Source organism: Chiloscyllium punctatum, chromosome 8 (assembly GCF_047496795.1).
Source record: "Chiloscyllium punctatum isolate Juve2018m chromosome 8, sChiPun1.3, whole genome shotgun sequence".
In the NCBI taxonomy this organism is placed as follows: domain Eukaryota; kingdom Metazoa; phylum Chordata; class Chondrichthyes; order Orectolobiformes; family Hemiscylliidae; genus Chiloscyllium; species Chiloscyllium punctatum.
In genome coordinates, this window is record NC_092746.1 from 85294706 (window position 1) to 85313474 (window position 18769).

Sequence of the window (18769 nt, forward strand, 5' to 3'; positions counted from 1 at the left end):
AGCACAGGCAAGTGGGACTTGTTTAGTTTGGGATTCTGGTTGGCATGGACTGGTTGGACCAAAGGGTCTGTTTCAGTGCTGTATGACTCTGACTCTACACTTGTTGCAGTTAATTCTCTGCTGCTTATATAAAAAAAAACTTTAATTCTCTTTATTGAACTTAAAAAGCTTACAAAAGTCCTGTACAGAAGGCAATCTGTGCACTTGAGGAATTTTTGAGCTACAGGCAATGGGTATGAAGTGAGGGGTGAGGGAGAGGGAAACACCTTTTTGTATCCTGATCAGATGTGGTAACAACATGTGTTAATAGTGGACTTCAGAAATCTTATTCATTTCTAAAAGAATGATTCTGAACAAATTTAATCTATATTTCAATTTGTAAAGTGATTTTTTAAAAAAAAATCTAAATCTAAAGCTAAATTGTTACCTGTGTAGAAAATACTATAGAATGTGTAAACGTGGAATTCAAAGAGGACTCTCCAGGTCCCATAGCAATGGGGTCAGCTTGGGAGAGATGTTAGCGAACCTATGTCCAGTGCTTTTCAATGTGATCCCATATGTTGATCAAGATGAGTCAGAGGGTATGCTGATTTAGAATAACTGCAAACATTTACAGATTAGACAATATTTACAAATGTCTGTGACACTAAAAGCTTGAAGTATTATGAATGATTCAACTCTGGTTCATTGTGGAATGATTTCTATTTGTTGCCAAAAAGGGATACCTCACTATAGAGACTGTTATTCAATATTGTTGCCAAGTATCTCATTTTGCACCTATGTACAGTTTGTACCATAAAAAATAAAATGTTTAACAGAATTTGTGACGTTCTGAATGTAACACTTAATGCATAAATTCTATTTGTATACAAATCTGTTGTAAGAAGGTGACCCACTTAGCTGTCCTACATGAATTTAACATTGTTTGGTACTTAGTTCAGCAACTTGGTGTATTCTATAAATGGTAACTTTCTCCCTTCCAACCCACAACAGTCATGAGCTGCAATGGTTCTAGAAGATAGCTCATCACCACCACCTCAAGCCCAACTAGGGATGGGTGATAAATGCTGGCCCAGCCAGCAATGCCTACATCCTACGAATGAAAGGAAGAACCTGCCTGTTTAGTAACCTTTTTTAGACAATAGGTGCAGGAGTAGGCCATTCTGCCCTTTGAGCCTGCACCACCATTGATTATGATCATGGCTGATCATCCTCAATCAGTATCCTGTTCCTGCCTTATTTCCATAACCCTTGATTCCACTATCCTTGAGAGCTCTATCCAACTCCTCCTCCTTAAATGAATCCAGAGACTGGGCCTCCACTGCCCTCTAGGGCAGAGCATTCAACACAGCCACCACACTCTGGGTGAAGAAGTTTCTTCTCATCTCTGTCCTAAATGGTCTACCCGGTATTTTTAAGCTGTGTCCTCTGGTTCGGCACTCACCCATCAGCGGAAACATGTTTCCTGCCTCCAAAGTGTCCAATCCTTTAATAATCTTATGTCTAAATCAGATCCCCTCTCAGTCTTCTAAACTCAAGGGCATACAAGCCCAGTCGCTCCAGTCTTTCAGCATAAGGTAGAGCCGCCATTTCAGGAATTGACCTAGTGAACCTAAAATAGCCAGAATGTCTTTCCTCAAATTTGGAGACCAGAACTGCACACAGTATTCCAGGTGTGGTCTCACCAGGGCCCTGTACAGCTTTTACACCAATCTGTGATATCAGTTTTTTTCAAACAAATTGTAGTTTTGAGGCAAACTCTAAATTTGCCCTATTGTCTGTTGTAAATTGTATGAACGGGAGTAGTTAATTTGGTGATACAGGCCTGCTCCACCATTCAATAAGATTATGGCTGGTCTGGTTTTGGTTTCCGTTCATTCTCTCCTGTCTGCACCCAAAAGACATAGACTCCCTTGTCCATTAAAAATCTGACTCTGCCTTGAATTTATTTAAAGACACAGCCTTCAATACTTTCTGAAGAGAATTCCAAAATGTAATTAACTTTGGAGTAAGACCTTTCATTTTTATGTTATGTCCTCTTGTTTTAATGTGCCCAACAAGAGGAAGCATCCTCCCAAGATACCTTTTATCGAGTACCCTCAAGATCTTTTAGTTTTCAATAAGATCAACAGCCACATCCAGTAAATATTGGCCAAATCTGTTTCAACTTTTCTAAATGTAAACCCTTCATCACAGAAACAATCCGAGTGAGCCTTCTCTGAACTTCTTCTAAAGCAGTTTTATTTTTCCCCAATAAAGAGACCAAAACTTACACACTACTCCAGATATAGTCTCAACAACACACTCTCTGCAGTAGAAGTGAACCTTCCCAAAGCTTGTGTTCTATTCCGTTTTTATTAAAAGTAATTGCCAATTGGAAGTTGATCTCTGGGGAAAAAATGCATTTATAAAGTATTTATCGTGACATCAGGTTACTGCAAAGTGCTATACATTTGCTTAAGTACTTTTGAAGGGTTGTTGTATTGCAGGAATCACATCAGTAAATATCGGCATAACTGCTCCCAAACAGCAATGCAGTAATGGCCACCTTATCTGTTTTAGAGTTGCTGGTTAACCAATAAATACTAGTGAGGATACTAGAGATAAAAGTCACAGGGCTTTTTCCATCTACTTGAAAGGACAGTCAGAGGCTCAGTTTTACATCTCATTGAACGAAATGACCTCCAACAATATAGTCATCTGTCAATAGCTAAGGTCCTCATTATTTGCTAATTTGTTACCCACATATCTGTGTATTCAGGATGTTGGCCCCAAACCCCGAGGCCCCCCCCCCCCCCCCCCCCCGCCACCTTTTTTTTTTGAAATTCCTATTGTCTCATCTGACCAGCTTTGGTCTTTTGCAGAACTTGGGGGGATATCTTTTGTTATCTGCAGGAAGTCCATTGCTTCTATCTCTTGCAAATAATGAAAACTGAGTTTGCTGTATAGGAGCTTCATTCTTAAAGCCAGTCTTCTGAGTGTTGCCAGTTGAGCCACAGCTGACATCATTTGCAGACTTTGTTGGTATTCAGTAAACTTAAAACTGCTATCTTTGCAATTAAACTTTTCACAAACTTGGTCATTGTTGACGTTGAGCAGTCTGCTGTTGAATTGGTGATATGTACCCTGTGCTTGTTGATTTAAGTTTTTGGAAGTGGGTGTAATTTTTAACCTCACAGCAAGGTTTGACCTCAGATTTTGATTTCTTTTTGTGCCTGAGCTTCAGTAGTGGAATTCCTAGATTCTGCACTAAAGTTATATGATTTTTAGCTAACATCATGTACTTTAATCTCTCAGGCTTTCCAGAAATGTTCAGTTACGGATGTAAGTTCAAAAACAGTTGTTGAACAACCGAAAGTTGAAATCCAAGCCAAAGATGTAAAGTCCACAGCTTTATTATCAGCCAAAGAAAAGAAGGTAACATCAATGGTTACAGATTATGATCTTGCTGTGTTCCAATCTTTTCTGCTTCAATACTAATCAAATATCATCTCTGTGCTCTGATTTCTAACATTCTTTGAACCCTATATGTTTTCCTATATGCTTTAAGTAAGCTCTAAGGTGATTGTGAACATTTCAATGCTGAGGAACACTACCCTTTACCAGATATTAATTTTTTTTCTATTAAGTGTTAATTAAATTTTTCTCCTTTAAAATTGGATTAAATACTAAAATAAAATGATTTTAAATGCTTTATTTTAATTCTGAACACTGGCCAGAGAAACAGATTTCCAAATTGAGGCAGAAAATAATACTGCTGAGAAGGTAGAAGTTGGCCCAGCTCTGTGGGTTTGGGGCAGTAAAATCTATTGTATGAACCCACTTTTCTCTTCCACCTTCTTCCCTTCAATCAGTTACATTGATTTTATTTATGATACAAACATAAGTAGCAAATTATACTTGCCTTACAATTCCATATGGTGGTAAGACAAGGAAGCTTCCAGACTTATTGCTCTCTAACTCCCATGTTTCATTTTTTATTTAAAGGAAATGGTGCAGTAATTGCAAAATGGAATGTACAAGTTTTTCTAGGTCTATTAAAATAGAATTTATTTATTGAGTACAAAAAATGACCAACACTATTGAATATGCATTTAGTTGCTTCTGTTGAAGCTGTTTATCTTTTACTCATTAGACAGTTTGCAAGAAATAACCAATCCCTCTTCATTAAAAGCTGTTCACATGGCATTGGTTGTATCATTTATCTGCTGCTCTCACCCAGTCTAACCTGTCCCCTTCTGAAATTGCCGCACTTCACTCTTGGGTCCAACCCTAACCTTGTTATCAAACCCACCAACAAAGGTGGTGCGGTTGTAGTCTAGCGCACCGATGTTCTTCCTACGGAGGGTCAATACCAACTCTCGGATACTTCTTCCTACTGCTCCCCCCCACCTCTCCCCCCACCCCCCCCACCCCCAGACCATGATCCCACATCCAAACATCAAGCCATAGTTGTCAGGGCTGCCATTGACCTCCTTACCTCCAGAGATCTTGGTCCCATTGCCTCCAACCGTGTAGTCACCCAGTCCCAAAATTCCGGTTTCTACTTCCTTCCCAAAATCCACAAACTGGATTGCACCTGGTAGGCCCATTGTATCAGCCTGTTCCTGCACCACTGAGCTTGTTTCCTCCTAACTTGACTCCATCCTCTCTCCACTTGTCCAGTCCTCGCCCACTTACATCTGCAATTCCTCCGATGGGCACGCCACCATATTGACAATTTACAGTTCCCCTGACCCTAACTGTTTCCTGTTCACCATGGATGTCCAATCCCTCTATACCTCCAACCCCCACCAGGACAATCTGCAGGCTCTCAGCTTCTTCCTCGACCAGAGACCTGAGCACTGCCCATCCCCCACCATTTTCCTCTGCCTGGGTAAACTTTATTCTCTCACTGAACAATTTCTCCTTTAATTCATCTCACTTCTGCCAAGTCAAACAAGTGGCTATGGGCACCCACGTGGATTCTGCCAGGACCTTGAAAACTTCATTAATTTTGCCTCAAATTTCCACCCCTCTATAACTTTCACATCGTCCACTTCTGACACATCACTTCCTTTTCTTGACCTCTGTGTCCATTTTTGGGAATAATCTGACCACTGCCATACAAAGCTTCTGACTCCCATAGCTACCTTCACTACAGCTCTTCCCACCCACATCCTGTAAGGATTCTATCCCACTCTCCCAGTTCCTTCACCTGTGTCGCATCAGTTTGGATGATGCCACCTTCCAAAACTCAGCTGCTGACATGGCTTGCTTCATCCATAACCATAGTTTCCTGCCCACTGTGGTTGACGTGGCCCTCAACCGCATCCAATCTATCACACATGCTTCTACACTTTCCCCTTCCCATCACACTAAACACCGTGATCAGGTCCCTCTTGTCCTCACTTTTCATCACACCAGCCTCTGCATTCAAAGGATCATTCTCCACCATTTCAGCCAACTCCAGTTGAATGACACCGCGAAACACATCCTCCCCTCAGTCCCTCTGTCTGCATTTTACAGGGATCATTCCCTCCTGGACACCCGAGTCTAATTCCACAATCACCAACATCATTCCCCTTCTCCACTTCACCTTCCCATGTAGCCGCATAAGATGAAACTCCTGCCCTGTCACCTCCTCCCTGCTCACCATCCAAGTGCCTCAACAGCCTTTCCAGGTGAAGCAGCACTCCAATCTTGTGCATTGTATTCACTGCACCCTATGTGGCCTACTCTGCATTGGAGAAACCAAACACCGACTGGGTGACCGCTGAGCAAAATATCTCCAGTCTGCACACAAGCATGACATAAACCTTCCCATAACTGGTCATTTTAGTACAGCATCCTGCTCACTTGCCCACATGTCTGTCCACGACATTCTGTAGTGTTCCAGTGAAACACAGCGCAAACTGAATGAACGACATCCCATCTTCAGACTAGGCACTTTACTACCTTCACTTTTATTTTTGAGTTCAACATCTTCAGATTGTGAACCATTTCTTCCTTTTTCTTTTAGTTTGTTAGCATGTCCGCCCCTCCCCCTAGCCCAGTTACTGTCCTTGCCAGTCTGGCAGGAAACACACAATTGTTCTGTATTTCTCTCATTCCAGCCAGTTAATCTGAAATGATCAACATCCTTTCTCCACCAGCACCCTACATCTCCTCTATCGTCACACCACTCTTCCCATCCCTGCCTCAAACTGTAGCATAAACGCTGTCCCTTCCACACTTCCCTTCAGCTCTGATAAAAAGTCTAGACTCTAAGCATTAGCTTGCTCTCTGTCCATGAATGTCGTCTGACCCACTGTGATCTCCAGCAATTGTTGCTTTCAGTAAAGAGAAAACAATATGTTTATATTGTATTTGAAGAAAGAGCTAATTGGCAAATTGACTCTAACTGAGGTATTGCCATGTAAAATGCTTCAATTACATTGCCAAGTTTGGTTTGAATTCAAATAGACGACTTATCTTAAATTGGTCAATGCATTACCTGGTGAAATGAATCAGGGAATGGCTAATCCCTGTGTTGATGAGTTTAAATATATTCACAATGTGTGACCTTGTTCTTTCTCTCTGCAAAGGAGAGGACTGTGTGAATTCATATATACAGCTTCCACAATAAGCAAGTGCATCAAACTATGAGCCTGACTGTAGGTCTTAAATTGGGTGTGCTAAGAATAATGTTTACTATGTAGACAGAGGGGAGAAAAGACAAACACACGTTGGTTTGTTCCTGCTCCACAAAACAGGGGACAGCCAATCTCTGATTAATTTTTTCAACTATAATTCACAGCATGTGGGCATCATAGGCTGGCACTGCATTCATTGCCAACTCCCAGTTGCCATTAAGGAGTGGTGAACTGCTTTCTTGAACTGCTAGTGTCCATTTTGTGCAGGTCTGCTCTGTTAGACTGGGAGTTTCAGGATGTTGACCAAGTAACACTAAACAAACTGTGATATATTTCTAAATCAGAATGGTAAGTGGCTTGGAGGGGAACTTGCAGGTGGTGTTCCCATGTATCTGCTGTCCTTGTCATAGAATAGAATAGAATCATAGAATCCCTACATTGTGGAAAGAGGCTATTCAGCCCATCAAGTTCATTTCAATCCTCTGAAGAGCATCCCACCCAGACCCAAACACCTCTACCCTTGGCTAAACTACCTAGTCTTCACTAACCTGGACACACTTTCTAATTTCAAATCTTGCTTTTGTGTATCTCCTGTGCAGTCATAACCTTATAAGCCCAGCTGTGTCTAAGCACCCTATGATCAATATGTCCCTGTTTTTTTTATGATCTGCCTGTACCGCTCTCAAAACAGAACTTTTCACTGTGCTTGGGTACAAGTGACAACAATAAATCAAATCAAAAAGGTGCTGTGGAGCATTTTAGCATAGTCAATCCATTAAGCTGCACGTCTTTGGACTGTAAGAGGAAACTGGAACACCTGGAAGAATCCCATTGGATTCCACGTAGCTGCCCAAGCATGAACTGAACCCTGATTTCTGGCACTGAGGCAGCAGTGCTAACCGCTGAACCACCGTGCCACCTTCTTTTAGATGATGGACGTGGGTTTGGTAAATTTCTGCAGTGCACCTTTTAGATAATACATATTACAGTTGGTGCTTAATAGCAGCAAAGGGTGTGGATAAGACCATTTCAAAAAAGGAACTGGTGTGGACCATTTGGCTCCTTGAGCTGCTCCACCATTAAATAGGATCAAAGCTGATCTGACGACATTTTTCATATCCACTTCCTGCATTTTCCCTGTAACCCTTAATTCCTCCACTAATCAAAAATCTAACTACCAAAGCCTTAAGTATACACAGGGACTCCACCCTAAAGGCTCACGGTGGCAAGGAGTTCCAAAGAGAGAGAATCCTCTGAGAAGAAAGTTTTCCTCATTTCAGTCTTAAATTGGCACCCCTTCTTAGACTATCTTCTGTGGTCCTAGACTCACCCATGAGGGGAATCATCCTCTCAGCATTTACCCTGTCAAGCCCCTTGAATGTTTCAATGAGATCTCCTCGCATCGTTCTGAACTCCCAATGAGTGGAGTGATAGAGTTTAGATGTTTGTGGAGATAGTGCCAGTTAAATGGGCTGCATTGACCTGAATAGTATAAGTTTCTTTAGTGTTGTTGGAGCTACTGTAATCCAGGCAAGTGGGGAATGTTCCATCACACTCCTGACTTGTGCCTTATTGATGTGGACAGGCCTTTGTACGCCATGAAATGAATTTTTACTGCAGGATTCAGTCTCTGATCAGCTTTTCTAACCATAGCGTATATAGCTAGTCCAGTCCAATATCTGGTCAATGATTAACCAAAGATGAGAGGGGGGATGCAGAAATGGCAATGCCATTGAATTTCAAGAAATGATGATTAGATATTCTCTTTCTGGAGACCCTCATTGTTTGGCACTGGTGTTGTGCAAATGTTACTACTTGTTAGCTCAAGCCTGAATATTTGTACATGACCTCTTTTAGCATGAGTTGTGAGCTGAATTTTGTCTAATCAGCAGCAAATATCCCTACTTTTAACTTAATGATGGAGGGAAGGTTAACGATGAAGCAGCTGAATATGGTTGGGGCTAGGATACTACTCTAAGGAACTGCTCCAGTGAGGTACTGGAGCTGAGATGACTGACTTCCAACAACTGCAACTATATTCCTTCATGTAGGTTAAATCAGAGCCAATCAGAGCCAATATGCCAGGTTTAAATTTGAACAAAGTTTGGTACTTAACTGTAGTCATCATCTAAGTGGTGTATCCTCCATAGCAAGACCTCTGCCAATAGTCCACTTGCCATTAATCAAAACACTCTTCTAGAATATAAAACACACTGGTCTCTTTTCATAAGAAATATCAATGAATTCTCCTGATGTATACAAGATAAAAAATTTCAACAAAATTTCTTTATTCAACAGTACTTACATTCTATTCTACTAATCAATTATTAGTTACTTCAAACCACTTTGTGAAATTGCATAAAATGCTAACAAGAAAAGGTTTTCCATGTGAGTAGTTTTAGTCTTCCTCATTTGTAGCTCATCAGCAAGGATGTTGCCTTTTATTGTTTATTAACTCTGCATGGGGATCCATTCAGTCATATTGGCTCGTTTGAGATACAGACTAGTATCAATAGCATGAGTTCAATTCCCACACTGGTTCAGGTTAAATCACAACCAGTTGTCTCTGTGTAATGAGGGAGCAACTGCTGTGTGGTGACTTTACTTTATTAATGAGCTGTTTGAGCATTTTAAAAAAAAATGAAAACATCCATAGTGGAATAATAAATAAAGTAAATCCACAAGTATTGTATTTAAAATTTACCCTGCTTTGACATGCCCACTATATTCCCCATGTGCTGATAATTATATCATATTACTTTTCCTAAAGGATTCTGCTAGTTTGCCAGCAATCAACACACTAAACTTGTGGGATTTTATTGTCAGCAGGTAGAACTGTTTTATTTGCCTGAAATATTCTTTTATCAATTTTCTTTATCGGGCAGTTTTCCTAGTTCTCTGCTACAATCCTATTAAATTGGCAAAGGATAGTGTGTCACAACCCACTTTGGAAAGTCTGCTGATTCTGAAGCCCCCCACTACTCCCAGCGCCATCACAAAAATTTAAAGGTTTAATCAAAGTGCTCAAAGTTTGCAATTTACCTACCTTATGGACTCAGTTTTATTGAAAATACTGACCAGTTTTTTGTAATTAACAAGAAACTACTATTCAGGCAAACAAATTGCGAATTATTAACATTGCTATAGTACGTATTAAGCTGTAACGTATTTCCTAAACCTCTACGTACATACGTAGACAGACATAAACAAACAAACATGAGTTTTGTAGATTGCAGAGGTACTGTGTAACACAGTTCAATAGTGCCGGTGCATAGAATTCAATCAGGTTTCCACTTCACTTCCTAAAATTTTCTGTTCTTGACCTTCTTCTTTCCAGATTGTTTTCTGCAAAGAACTGAAAATATCAGGCAGTTGGCATCACTAGGTGGAGGCAACAACTTGGACATTTAGCAAATTTAAGGAGGAGATACAGAGGATGTTTAATTGGTAATGGGTTGCATAGTTAGGAGAAGCAGTCAGAAAAATGGAGTTGAGATCAACCAGAGGTCAGCCCTGATCACAGTAAATGATGGAACAATTTAGAGTGGCTAAATTGCCTGATTCTGCTCCTAGTTCTTTTGTTCTTGCATCAATTGGTGGGAGAGAATATCTAGATATCTTCTGGGTCGAAGAGAAAGAGAGACTTGACTTTGCAGTTTGAAGGTTTCTCTCCCTGTATTGTAAACACACAAGCTACTCACCCGCCCAGGAACCAGATGCCTGATGAAGGGCTTTTGCCCGAAATGTCGATTTTTTTTTCCTGTTCCTCGTATGCTGCCTGACCTGCTGTGCTTTTCCAGCACCACTCTAATCTAAACTCTAGTTTCCAGCATCTGCAGTCCTCCCTTTTGCCCAGGAGTCAGAGGCTTGCCACCTGGCTAACCACTTCTAGCATCTGCAACCAGATTGCATAAACCAATCAGTAATCAAAAAAAAAGTAAAAGATGTGGTGTTTCAGAGATTGTTTTGCTTTGAAATATTGTACATTATTGAACCCTTGGAATACTGTGGATCCAATAATGGAGCACAATGTTTGCATGAGTTCAAAGCATCCAGTTTGTAGTCTTTTCTTGAATATCATAACTGTGATATATTAATTCCATAACACACATCAAGAATTAAATGTTACACAAAAGCAAATATTTTGAGGCATTCTTATGACAATCTCCAACATGGATGATTTAATTAAGGTAGTGTAAAATATCATTGTACTTATTTGAGACAATTCATTTGCTCATGCTGACTGTTCCTTTGTTGCCAGTGCTCTTTTGAGATTTTGTGGGATCAAAAAATGATCAATGCTGAGTATCAACATGAATCTTTGCTTTTGGTTTTCTCAGTGAATTACATTCCATTGCAAGCATGCAAATTTAATTGCACTAGCCCTTTGTTTTCTAATGCCTTAGAATGGTAGAACATACTAAACTGCTCCTAAAATAAATTCTTATTTTGGCCAAGATGCTATAGAGTTTGAAATTCTTTTTCTATGATCCCAAAGAAGCTGTATGAATTGGGGATAATTTTATATTGGAAACAACCTTGATTTTTCTGGCTGATCAGGCGATCTCTTCTCCTCTTTTGTGGTCCACTCCAGATTTATACTGGAAATGCACATCAGATTAACCTTCTCGTTTTAAATAAAGTTTGTTTACTTATTTTCTGAACCAATTTGTCTATTGTTATCACTGAAAGATAGAGGCACCAGTCGTTCATTATTAAATGAGTTTGAACGTTGATAAAATGTATATAAAATTGATTTACACTTCAGTTTATATAATTTAAATTCTACAGTAATGTGTTCACTGAATCACTCGATCATGGGTAATGATGTAGAGGAGTCTTGTACTCCGAGCATTAGCAAGAAATTCTGATTTGTCTCATGCAAATCAGAAGAGTAATATGAGAAAGTGAAGATTTTCAAAATAAAACCAAGTAATTATGCTAGAAATCAAACACTTAGTGTATCAAAATGTGTTTTAGCTCAATCTTAACTGCATAAAATGTAAAACCATGCGCAAATGCTGAATGAATTAAATGAAGTATGCAATAGGAGACTATACTATAAAACTGGTATTGTCTGTGGTTTCTCTGTTTCAATTTTAATCTAAGAAAAACACGTTACTTTTGATTCTTATACTTGTTGCAATTCGTGGGAAGTTAGTGATAATCATGGCTACTAATTCAATGCAATGCCTATTATCTGAAAAAACATGACAGTGCTATATTGCACAGCATGCGTTCAAGTTGTATTACAAAATAGCTACTGAATCTAATTCTGGAAGCCTACACATTTATTTTCAAAACAAAACCTTAACTTTGTCGTTTTGTTAGTTCAGATAATGGGCATTTAAAATGATGCTTGTTTGATCTCAGTGCGGAGTTTTGCATTTGTAATGTATTTTTAAACATCTGTGCTTTCAATTTTGAACAAACTTTATATAAAATGCTGGAATATAAATTGAAGTATTTTAATGTTTTATTATATACATATATATGACATTAAAAGATGCTTCTATTCAAGCGTCTCTGTTTGCTGCATAAAATTACTGCTGTAAGAGGTGCAGTCACTATAGAAAATGCAAAGGAAGGATTTTGGGTGCCTAAAAACCAGGTTTTATTGATTGTTACAGAAAATTCAATGACATTCATCCAAAATCAAGAATAACTATCAGCTGTGTTAGATTAGTCTACCAATGCCTTTTACTGAATACTGATTTCTGCCTACATTTCTGGTGATAGGTAATGTAGATAATGATAAAATGATTAACCAATATTAAATAGGAAAACATTTGTAAACTAAAGGACTCAATTTTATTCTAAAGTGTTATCACAGATGTCTAACAATTTTTCAAACTTGCATCATAATTTGGCTTGCTGTATGTGGTACAATACAAATTTCTATGAAGATGGCCTATTACAAAATGTAACTTTTAAAGGAAGTTTGTTTTATTTGCTTCTGTTAGCTTGGCAGTTGAGTGCCAAGGTGTTACAATTACTGTTTTGGTTTCAGAGCTTTGACTATTGGTGATATTTGGTGCTGCCATTGTATTAGAAGACCTAATGCTAAGGGCTGTTTGGATTTTGGATTGCGGTGGCTAATGAAAGACTTGCTTATTCTGCAATCACTGATTTTGCCAGTCTTTACATAATTTTGGGGTTTTCAGTTATGATATACCTGTTTTGCAACACCAATTTTAACTCACATGCTTGTTCTGGCACGTCTAAAAGAATAATGGCTCTAAGCCATTTTCGTTGGTTGGTTTGAGATTTTCAGTTATGTGATGTAATGCATTTAGTGTGAAGCACAACAGGTGTGTTATAAGTGGCTGGCTGTCCAATATGCATTGCAGACCTTAAATTGTAGGTAAGCTGCATTGCTTAAGTACAGTTAATGTCTAAAATACAGAGCATTTGTTATGCAATAACTTGTTAAAATGAAATATCCTAGCAGAGATCAGGCATTGTCGATGAACAAGCCATACCCACAGAGAGTGAAGACCAGGCACTGCTGGATTCTACAGTGGTAAGTAACCTAAAATGGTGATACTTAAGAAATTTTTATATTATAAATTACTAACCTCTGTTATGTTCCATCGTTACTTTGATTGGAAGAAAATGCAAAATATTCTTGAATTTGTAGACTTTCTCTTTGTTTTTTCAGATTCCTAATGATGCACCGATGACTTCCAACGTGTTCATATTTCATAATGTTCATTCTCAAATAGAGTTGCAGTCACACAATGACACTTCAGTGCCTTCAACGTACCCAAAGGATACATCAAAATACCTAGAAAATGAAGAGAGACCTATGCCAAACAAAATGCATGTTCATCAATCTGTTGTAAAGGAGCAAGATTCCACTCGAGAGAGAGAGTACGTGCCTACTGTGGAAAAAAAAGAATCTGATACAGATTTTAAAACAGAAAGTGAGCTCAAACATTTTATTTCACCATGTACCAAACTGTCAACTCCACAGGTGAATATTTCAGCATCTGAGGAGGTTGTTGGACAGAACATTCTCTCCCCACTTATGAGAACACACATGACAGTACCTGCAGTACAACATTGCACTACAATTCTGGACCAGCATGATTCAGTTTCTAATAAGTTTGGTCACCAAAGATGGGAAATGCCATCTGCAGACCCGAGTTATCAGAAGGAAAGTTACAGCCAACAGGTGATATTGAGACCAAAGAACAAAGGTACAGTCAGATATTTGGAAGATGTCGATTCCTCAAGTTCCTCTGGAGAAGATTCACCATCAAGTGATAACATAGCATTTATGATTACAAACACTGAGGTCCAGGCTCTGTCCAGTGGAGAAGTCATTGATCTAGTGAATAAGAAAGGAGAAGACATACAGACTCTGAATGTGGATGCAAATAGAGAAATGACAGCAGGTCAGGAGGCCGGGTGTGAAGACTCCATGCTTTTCACAGACAAAAAGCCAGTAATTATTATCTTTGATGAACCAATGGATATCCGATCAGCTTACAAAAGATTGTCAACAGTATTTGAGGAATGTGATGAAGATTTAGAGAGGATGATGGCAGAAGAGAGAATAGACGAGGAGAGTGAAGTTGCGGAACACTCCAATGATACAAAAACATTATCCGAATCTGGAATGGATAATAATGAACTACATTCAAACAGAATTTCTTCCACTCTGGATTTGGCAAATAATTCAGTATGTAATAAATCCAGTGGTCACGACCACGATATCCAACTTAGTTCTGCTGAAATTAATGCACCGAAAGAAAGTAAATCTGATCCAATAGAAAGTGATGACACCAAATCAGATTGTGCAGAAAGCTTGCTTACAAATAAGGCAGATAACAAGAAGAAGTTTAAATTCAAATTCCCTAAAAAACAACTTGCAGCTCTGACCCAAGCTATTAAAACCGGTACAAAGACCGGGAAGAAAACCCTGCAGGTAGTGGTTTATGAAGATGAAGAAGAACTTGATGGAACAGTGAAACAGCACAAAGAAGCTAAACGCTTTGAGATTGTACAAGCAAATTGCAAAGGTGAAGCCTCTACCAAAACCATGCAATCAAAGCAACATAACTCCACTGATGTGATACCTAATTCTTTCAGAACTGATCAGATTCGAAAGAATACTTACAAGACCTTAGACAGTCTTGAACAAACTATCAAACAATTAGAAACAACAATCAGTGAAATGAGTCCAAAGATAGCAGAACAGGAAGAAGACTACACAACCTGCCCTTTTCAAAGCTCTGAATTATCTCAAGGGGCTATGTCATGGAATGAAATCAAATCTACTGAACAACTATTGCTTTCCTCTGCAAAGGCACCTCAAAACACCAAGACCAAACCACCACTACTTCCAAAAATCTCCACAAAAACCAGTGAATCACAGGTGTCCTATCGCATTATTTATTATCTGCTTCATGCGGGTGATGTGACTTCACTTTCTGGCATCTAACAGCTGAAGCATAACTGTTTAATGGTTTGGTGGACAGTGGTGTTGGGAAAAGCTATTGTTAATTAATCTGATTGCAATTTGATTTTTGTTGATTTCAAAGTATTTTGACGCTTTGGTCTAACTGGGTGTTTGAACTTCAGGTAATGTAAGCTTCTTACAAAATAACTTCTGGTTTTCTGCCTCTGCACCCTCTAATCAAGCTTACATCTGGTAGAGATGGGAACTGTAACTCTGTTCACTGTGCATGGGAAGGCAAATTGTTTTTCCTAACAGGATAATGGTGATCAGTGTAGATACTACAAGATAACCAATCTTTGTGTTTTCTGATCTTCTGGACATCTGCTAATCCTCATCGTGATTCATAAAAGTTCACAGAAGTAAGAGCCTACTGTGCCATGTTTTAATATGATGTTTAACTTTCTTCCAGAGTTCACATCTGATGTCCCCAAGCAGCAGAATGCCAGTTTCCGTAGGATCAAAACTAAGGCATCAACAAGGAACTACTGAAAAGGTGACAAAACAGAAGCTTCAGGACCCCCAGCGACAGTTCCGACAGGTAGTTTTATTCTAGCAATCTGTCCAGAAAATAATGAAGCAATTATAATACTTGTCAATTTAATTACATCTGTTGACATTAAATTTCCATGTTGTTATATCTCATTTCAATTGTTGAATTAAATTATGAACCCGGACCTGGTATCAGCTTCTTAATCCTGATGAACTCTGTGATATGTTCTGTGTCATTGTTGTAATGCTGTATCTTCCCATTCCTCTGTCAGTAACTTCTTGGTGATGTATGTCTGTATCCTTCTGTGCAGTAAACTATTTAACAAGTAACTTGCTATTTTGCTATTGTAATGTTTCCAATTTATTTTCTAAGAGGATTTTAGCATGTAATTAGAATGGCTGAATTAACCGGACCATAACCAGTACTGACTCATCTGAACTAACTACTGTGGAAATTTATATCAAGTGAATGATTTAGAGTATGAATTACTGGTTAATTAGACACTTTTCATGCCTGCATTCTAATAGTAGAAAAGCATGGTTTTAATAATCCTTAATATTCATACTTTTTTCTTTTATTTTCTTCCTTTCCACATTTATATGTTGTGGGATTTACCAGGTCCGTTAAACTCCTGCAAGGCTCACGAGGATAATAAGGTTCTGCACTGTTAATTCTTTTGTCTGCCTGGGGCTATTGTGGAGGCCCCATGGTTAAAATGTTGCTGGCTTTCTGACAAACTTTATCTCCTGCCATCTTTGTTTGCAGGCTAATGGAAGTGCTAAGAAAGCTGGTGGGGAGAGTAAGGTTACCTCTCCTACTTTACCTGCTTCTAAGATCCCTGCCCTATCTTCTAGCTCTGGGAAAAGTAGCTCTGTGCCTGCTCCAAGCAATGACAACACTAACCATCTCAATACTTCCAGTAAATATCCCTTATCTACTGCTAATTCTGTCGCTCCAACTGCTGGCCGTAATGTTCAAATTCCATCTGTGTCCCATATCCCTTCTACATCTAATGGCTCCCTTAAGCTTCATGCTCAGAACTCTGCCTTAACAGGCAGAGGTCAGCCTCTTTCATTCCCACTACACACTCCAAATGGTAGGCCCTCTCCATCATCTTCATCCCCTTCCACCTCCCCAGTTTCTCCCACCTCACTGACTCAAGGTGCAAAGAGCATCCGGACAATCCATACCGCTAGCTTCGCAAGCTACAAGCAACAGAACGTGAACCAGAGCAAATTCACCATGGCCGCTGTCAAAGAAACGGCATAGAGGCAGCACGTTGGAACCCGTCCATCTTTCATTTTCTTTTGGTTTTCAATAATTTGCAGCAGGATGCTACTAATTTCATTATGATTTTGTAAAGTTCCTCAGTGTGCATTCAGCAGAGTCAGAATTAACAGGTCTTTGTACACTGCAAATGCCAATTGATATTCCTTGAAATCATGCAAGGAATTGTGAAGGACACCTGCATTGTTTCTCTTGTAAATAATTGTTCTACCTAACCAGATTTAAAATCAGGTGGTATAATAAAAAGTTGCACATTAAGACATTATGAACCTAATAGCGAAGGCATTCATCTGCTGGCAATTTTATTTCAAACACATTGTTTTGAATACAGAGTACTTTTTCAATTTGCACAGTTGATATTGCTTTAACTATTGTAAAGTTTGAATAATGAACATTTGGGGTGGTGACTCAAGACTCACATATAAACTATTCCACACCAAGACCTTAAGAATATGGATGGAAAAACCTGAAGAATTATACCAGATTTAAGATGATATTCAGTATAAGTCTAAAGGTGAAAAGGTAACTGCACATACATAGTTTGCACTGAATTATACCTACTCAACATATTTGTTATTGGATATCTCACCTATATTAATATGGTATAAACGCTTTTATTTAATGGTTGTTTCTTAACCGTTGGCAGTTGCATTACCTCTGCAGCTAAGAATACTAGGTCAAGAGTAGCTGCCTGTTGCTTAATGTATGATCTTTCGCAATTTTTTAATAACCATACTTAGCCACACATTTCATTGAAGCAAAAAAGTAATCAATATTCCAAATAAGTCAGCAATTTCCATGATTGAAAATGCTTATAAATAATTAATGTTTTACATGGCGATGAAAAGGGGCAGGTAATGCAGTTTAAACATATGATTTGGATGAATGTGAGACTAGTGTATTGTTGTAGATATTTTCTCTTGTACTGCCATTCCCTCAAAAAATAATAAAGACATAAGTATTGCTTTTTTTAAGAGTGATGGGTGAAAAACTATTTCCTATTTTGCATCAATGTTTATGTATAACTGACTTTACTTTCTAATTTCTCCAAAGTTGTGTTTTTCTACCCCATTTAATAGTCTTTAAAATCTAGTTGTAAAATTGTTTTCTAAAACTGATTTTGCCTATTTTTCAGGAAAGTCAATGATAGTTTGTTAGTTGCAGTTGCTTATTAAGGATTGTTAACCCACACTGAGTGTGTAAAACTGGTATATTTTGTGTGTGTGTGTGTGTATATATTAAGCTATACATATATAATTATATACATACACACATATATCTGCTTATAAATCTGCAGGGATGCTTATAGTTTTCACTCTAGTACCAAAGTTTGTTTATTTGCATGCCTTTTTATTAGAAGATATATTTTAAGAAACAAATGGGTATATGTGATCTATAAGATGGGGCATGTTTGCACATCCAGAGGTTTTTGTACAAAGTTTTGTTATTTGTAAAACATATTATATTGTAAAATATAGCATTGTGGTGAACTGCAGACTCTAGCCTTGTGAAGAAGCAATGAAATAAAAGGCTGCATGCTTGTAGTTCTGTTTCTTTTATTGATGAATAATAAACTTAGCAAATTTCCTTTTGAAGGATGTTATAATTGTTGCTTATGGTTAGCAGATGAAAGATAATCATTATTACATCTGACTGCTTTGGTATTTTTGTTTGAAGTGACTTATTAGGCAAGTTGCTCCAGAAATACTACTACTATCCTACTGAAACCGATAATTGGGAAGGGAATATTCAGCACTTTGGGAAAATCAGATTTCCAATTATAAACGCATAACAACTGATACAACAGAGCATCAACATGTCGCTGCCATTGTTGGAAAAGCTTTGAAAGCACCTTTAACGTATATTACAAAGTGATAATTTACTTTAATGGAAGTAAACTGATCCCAATAA

The 18769-nt window shown here is 38.4% G+C and overlaps 1 protein-coding gene across 1 annotated transcript in view; it reads left to right on the forward strand.

Annotated features, from left to right (window-relative positions):
- Nucleotides 1-18402, forward strand: part of LOC140480712 (sickle tail protein) — a 694958-nt gene extending 676556 nt beyond the window's left edge. Inside the window, 5 exon segments of the mRNA XM_072575975.1 lie at nucleotides 3298-3417; nucleotides 13063-13137; nucleotides 13276-14997; nucleotides 15491-15619; nucleotides 16337-18402. Of these exon segments, the coding sequence (XP_072432076.1) occupies nucleotides 3298-3417; nucleotides 13063-13137; nucleotides 13276-14997; nucleotides 15491-15619; nucleotides 16337-16840 (2550 nt within the window). The 3' untranslated portion in view covers nucleotides 16841-18402.
- Nucleotides 18403-18769: the final 367 nt, after the last annotated feature.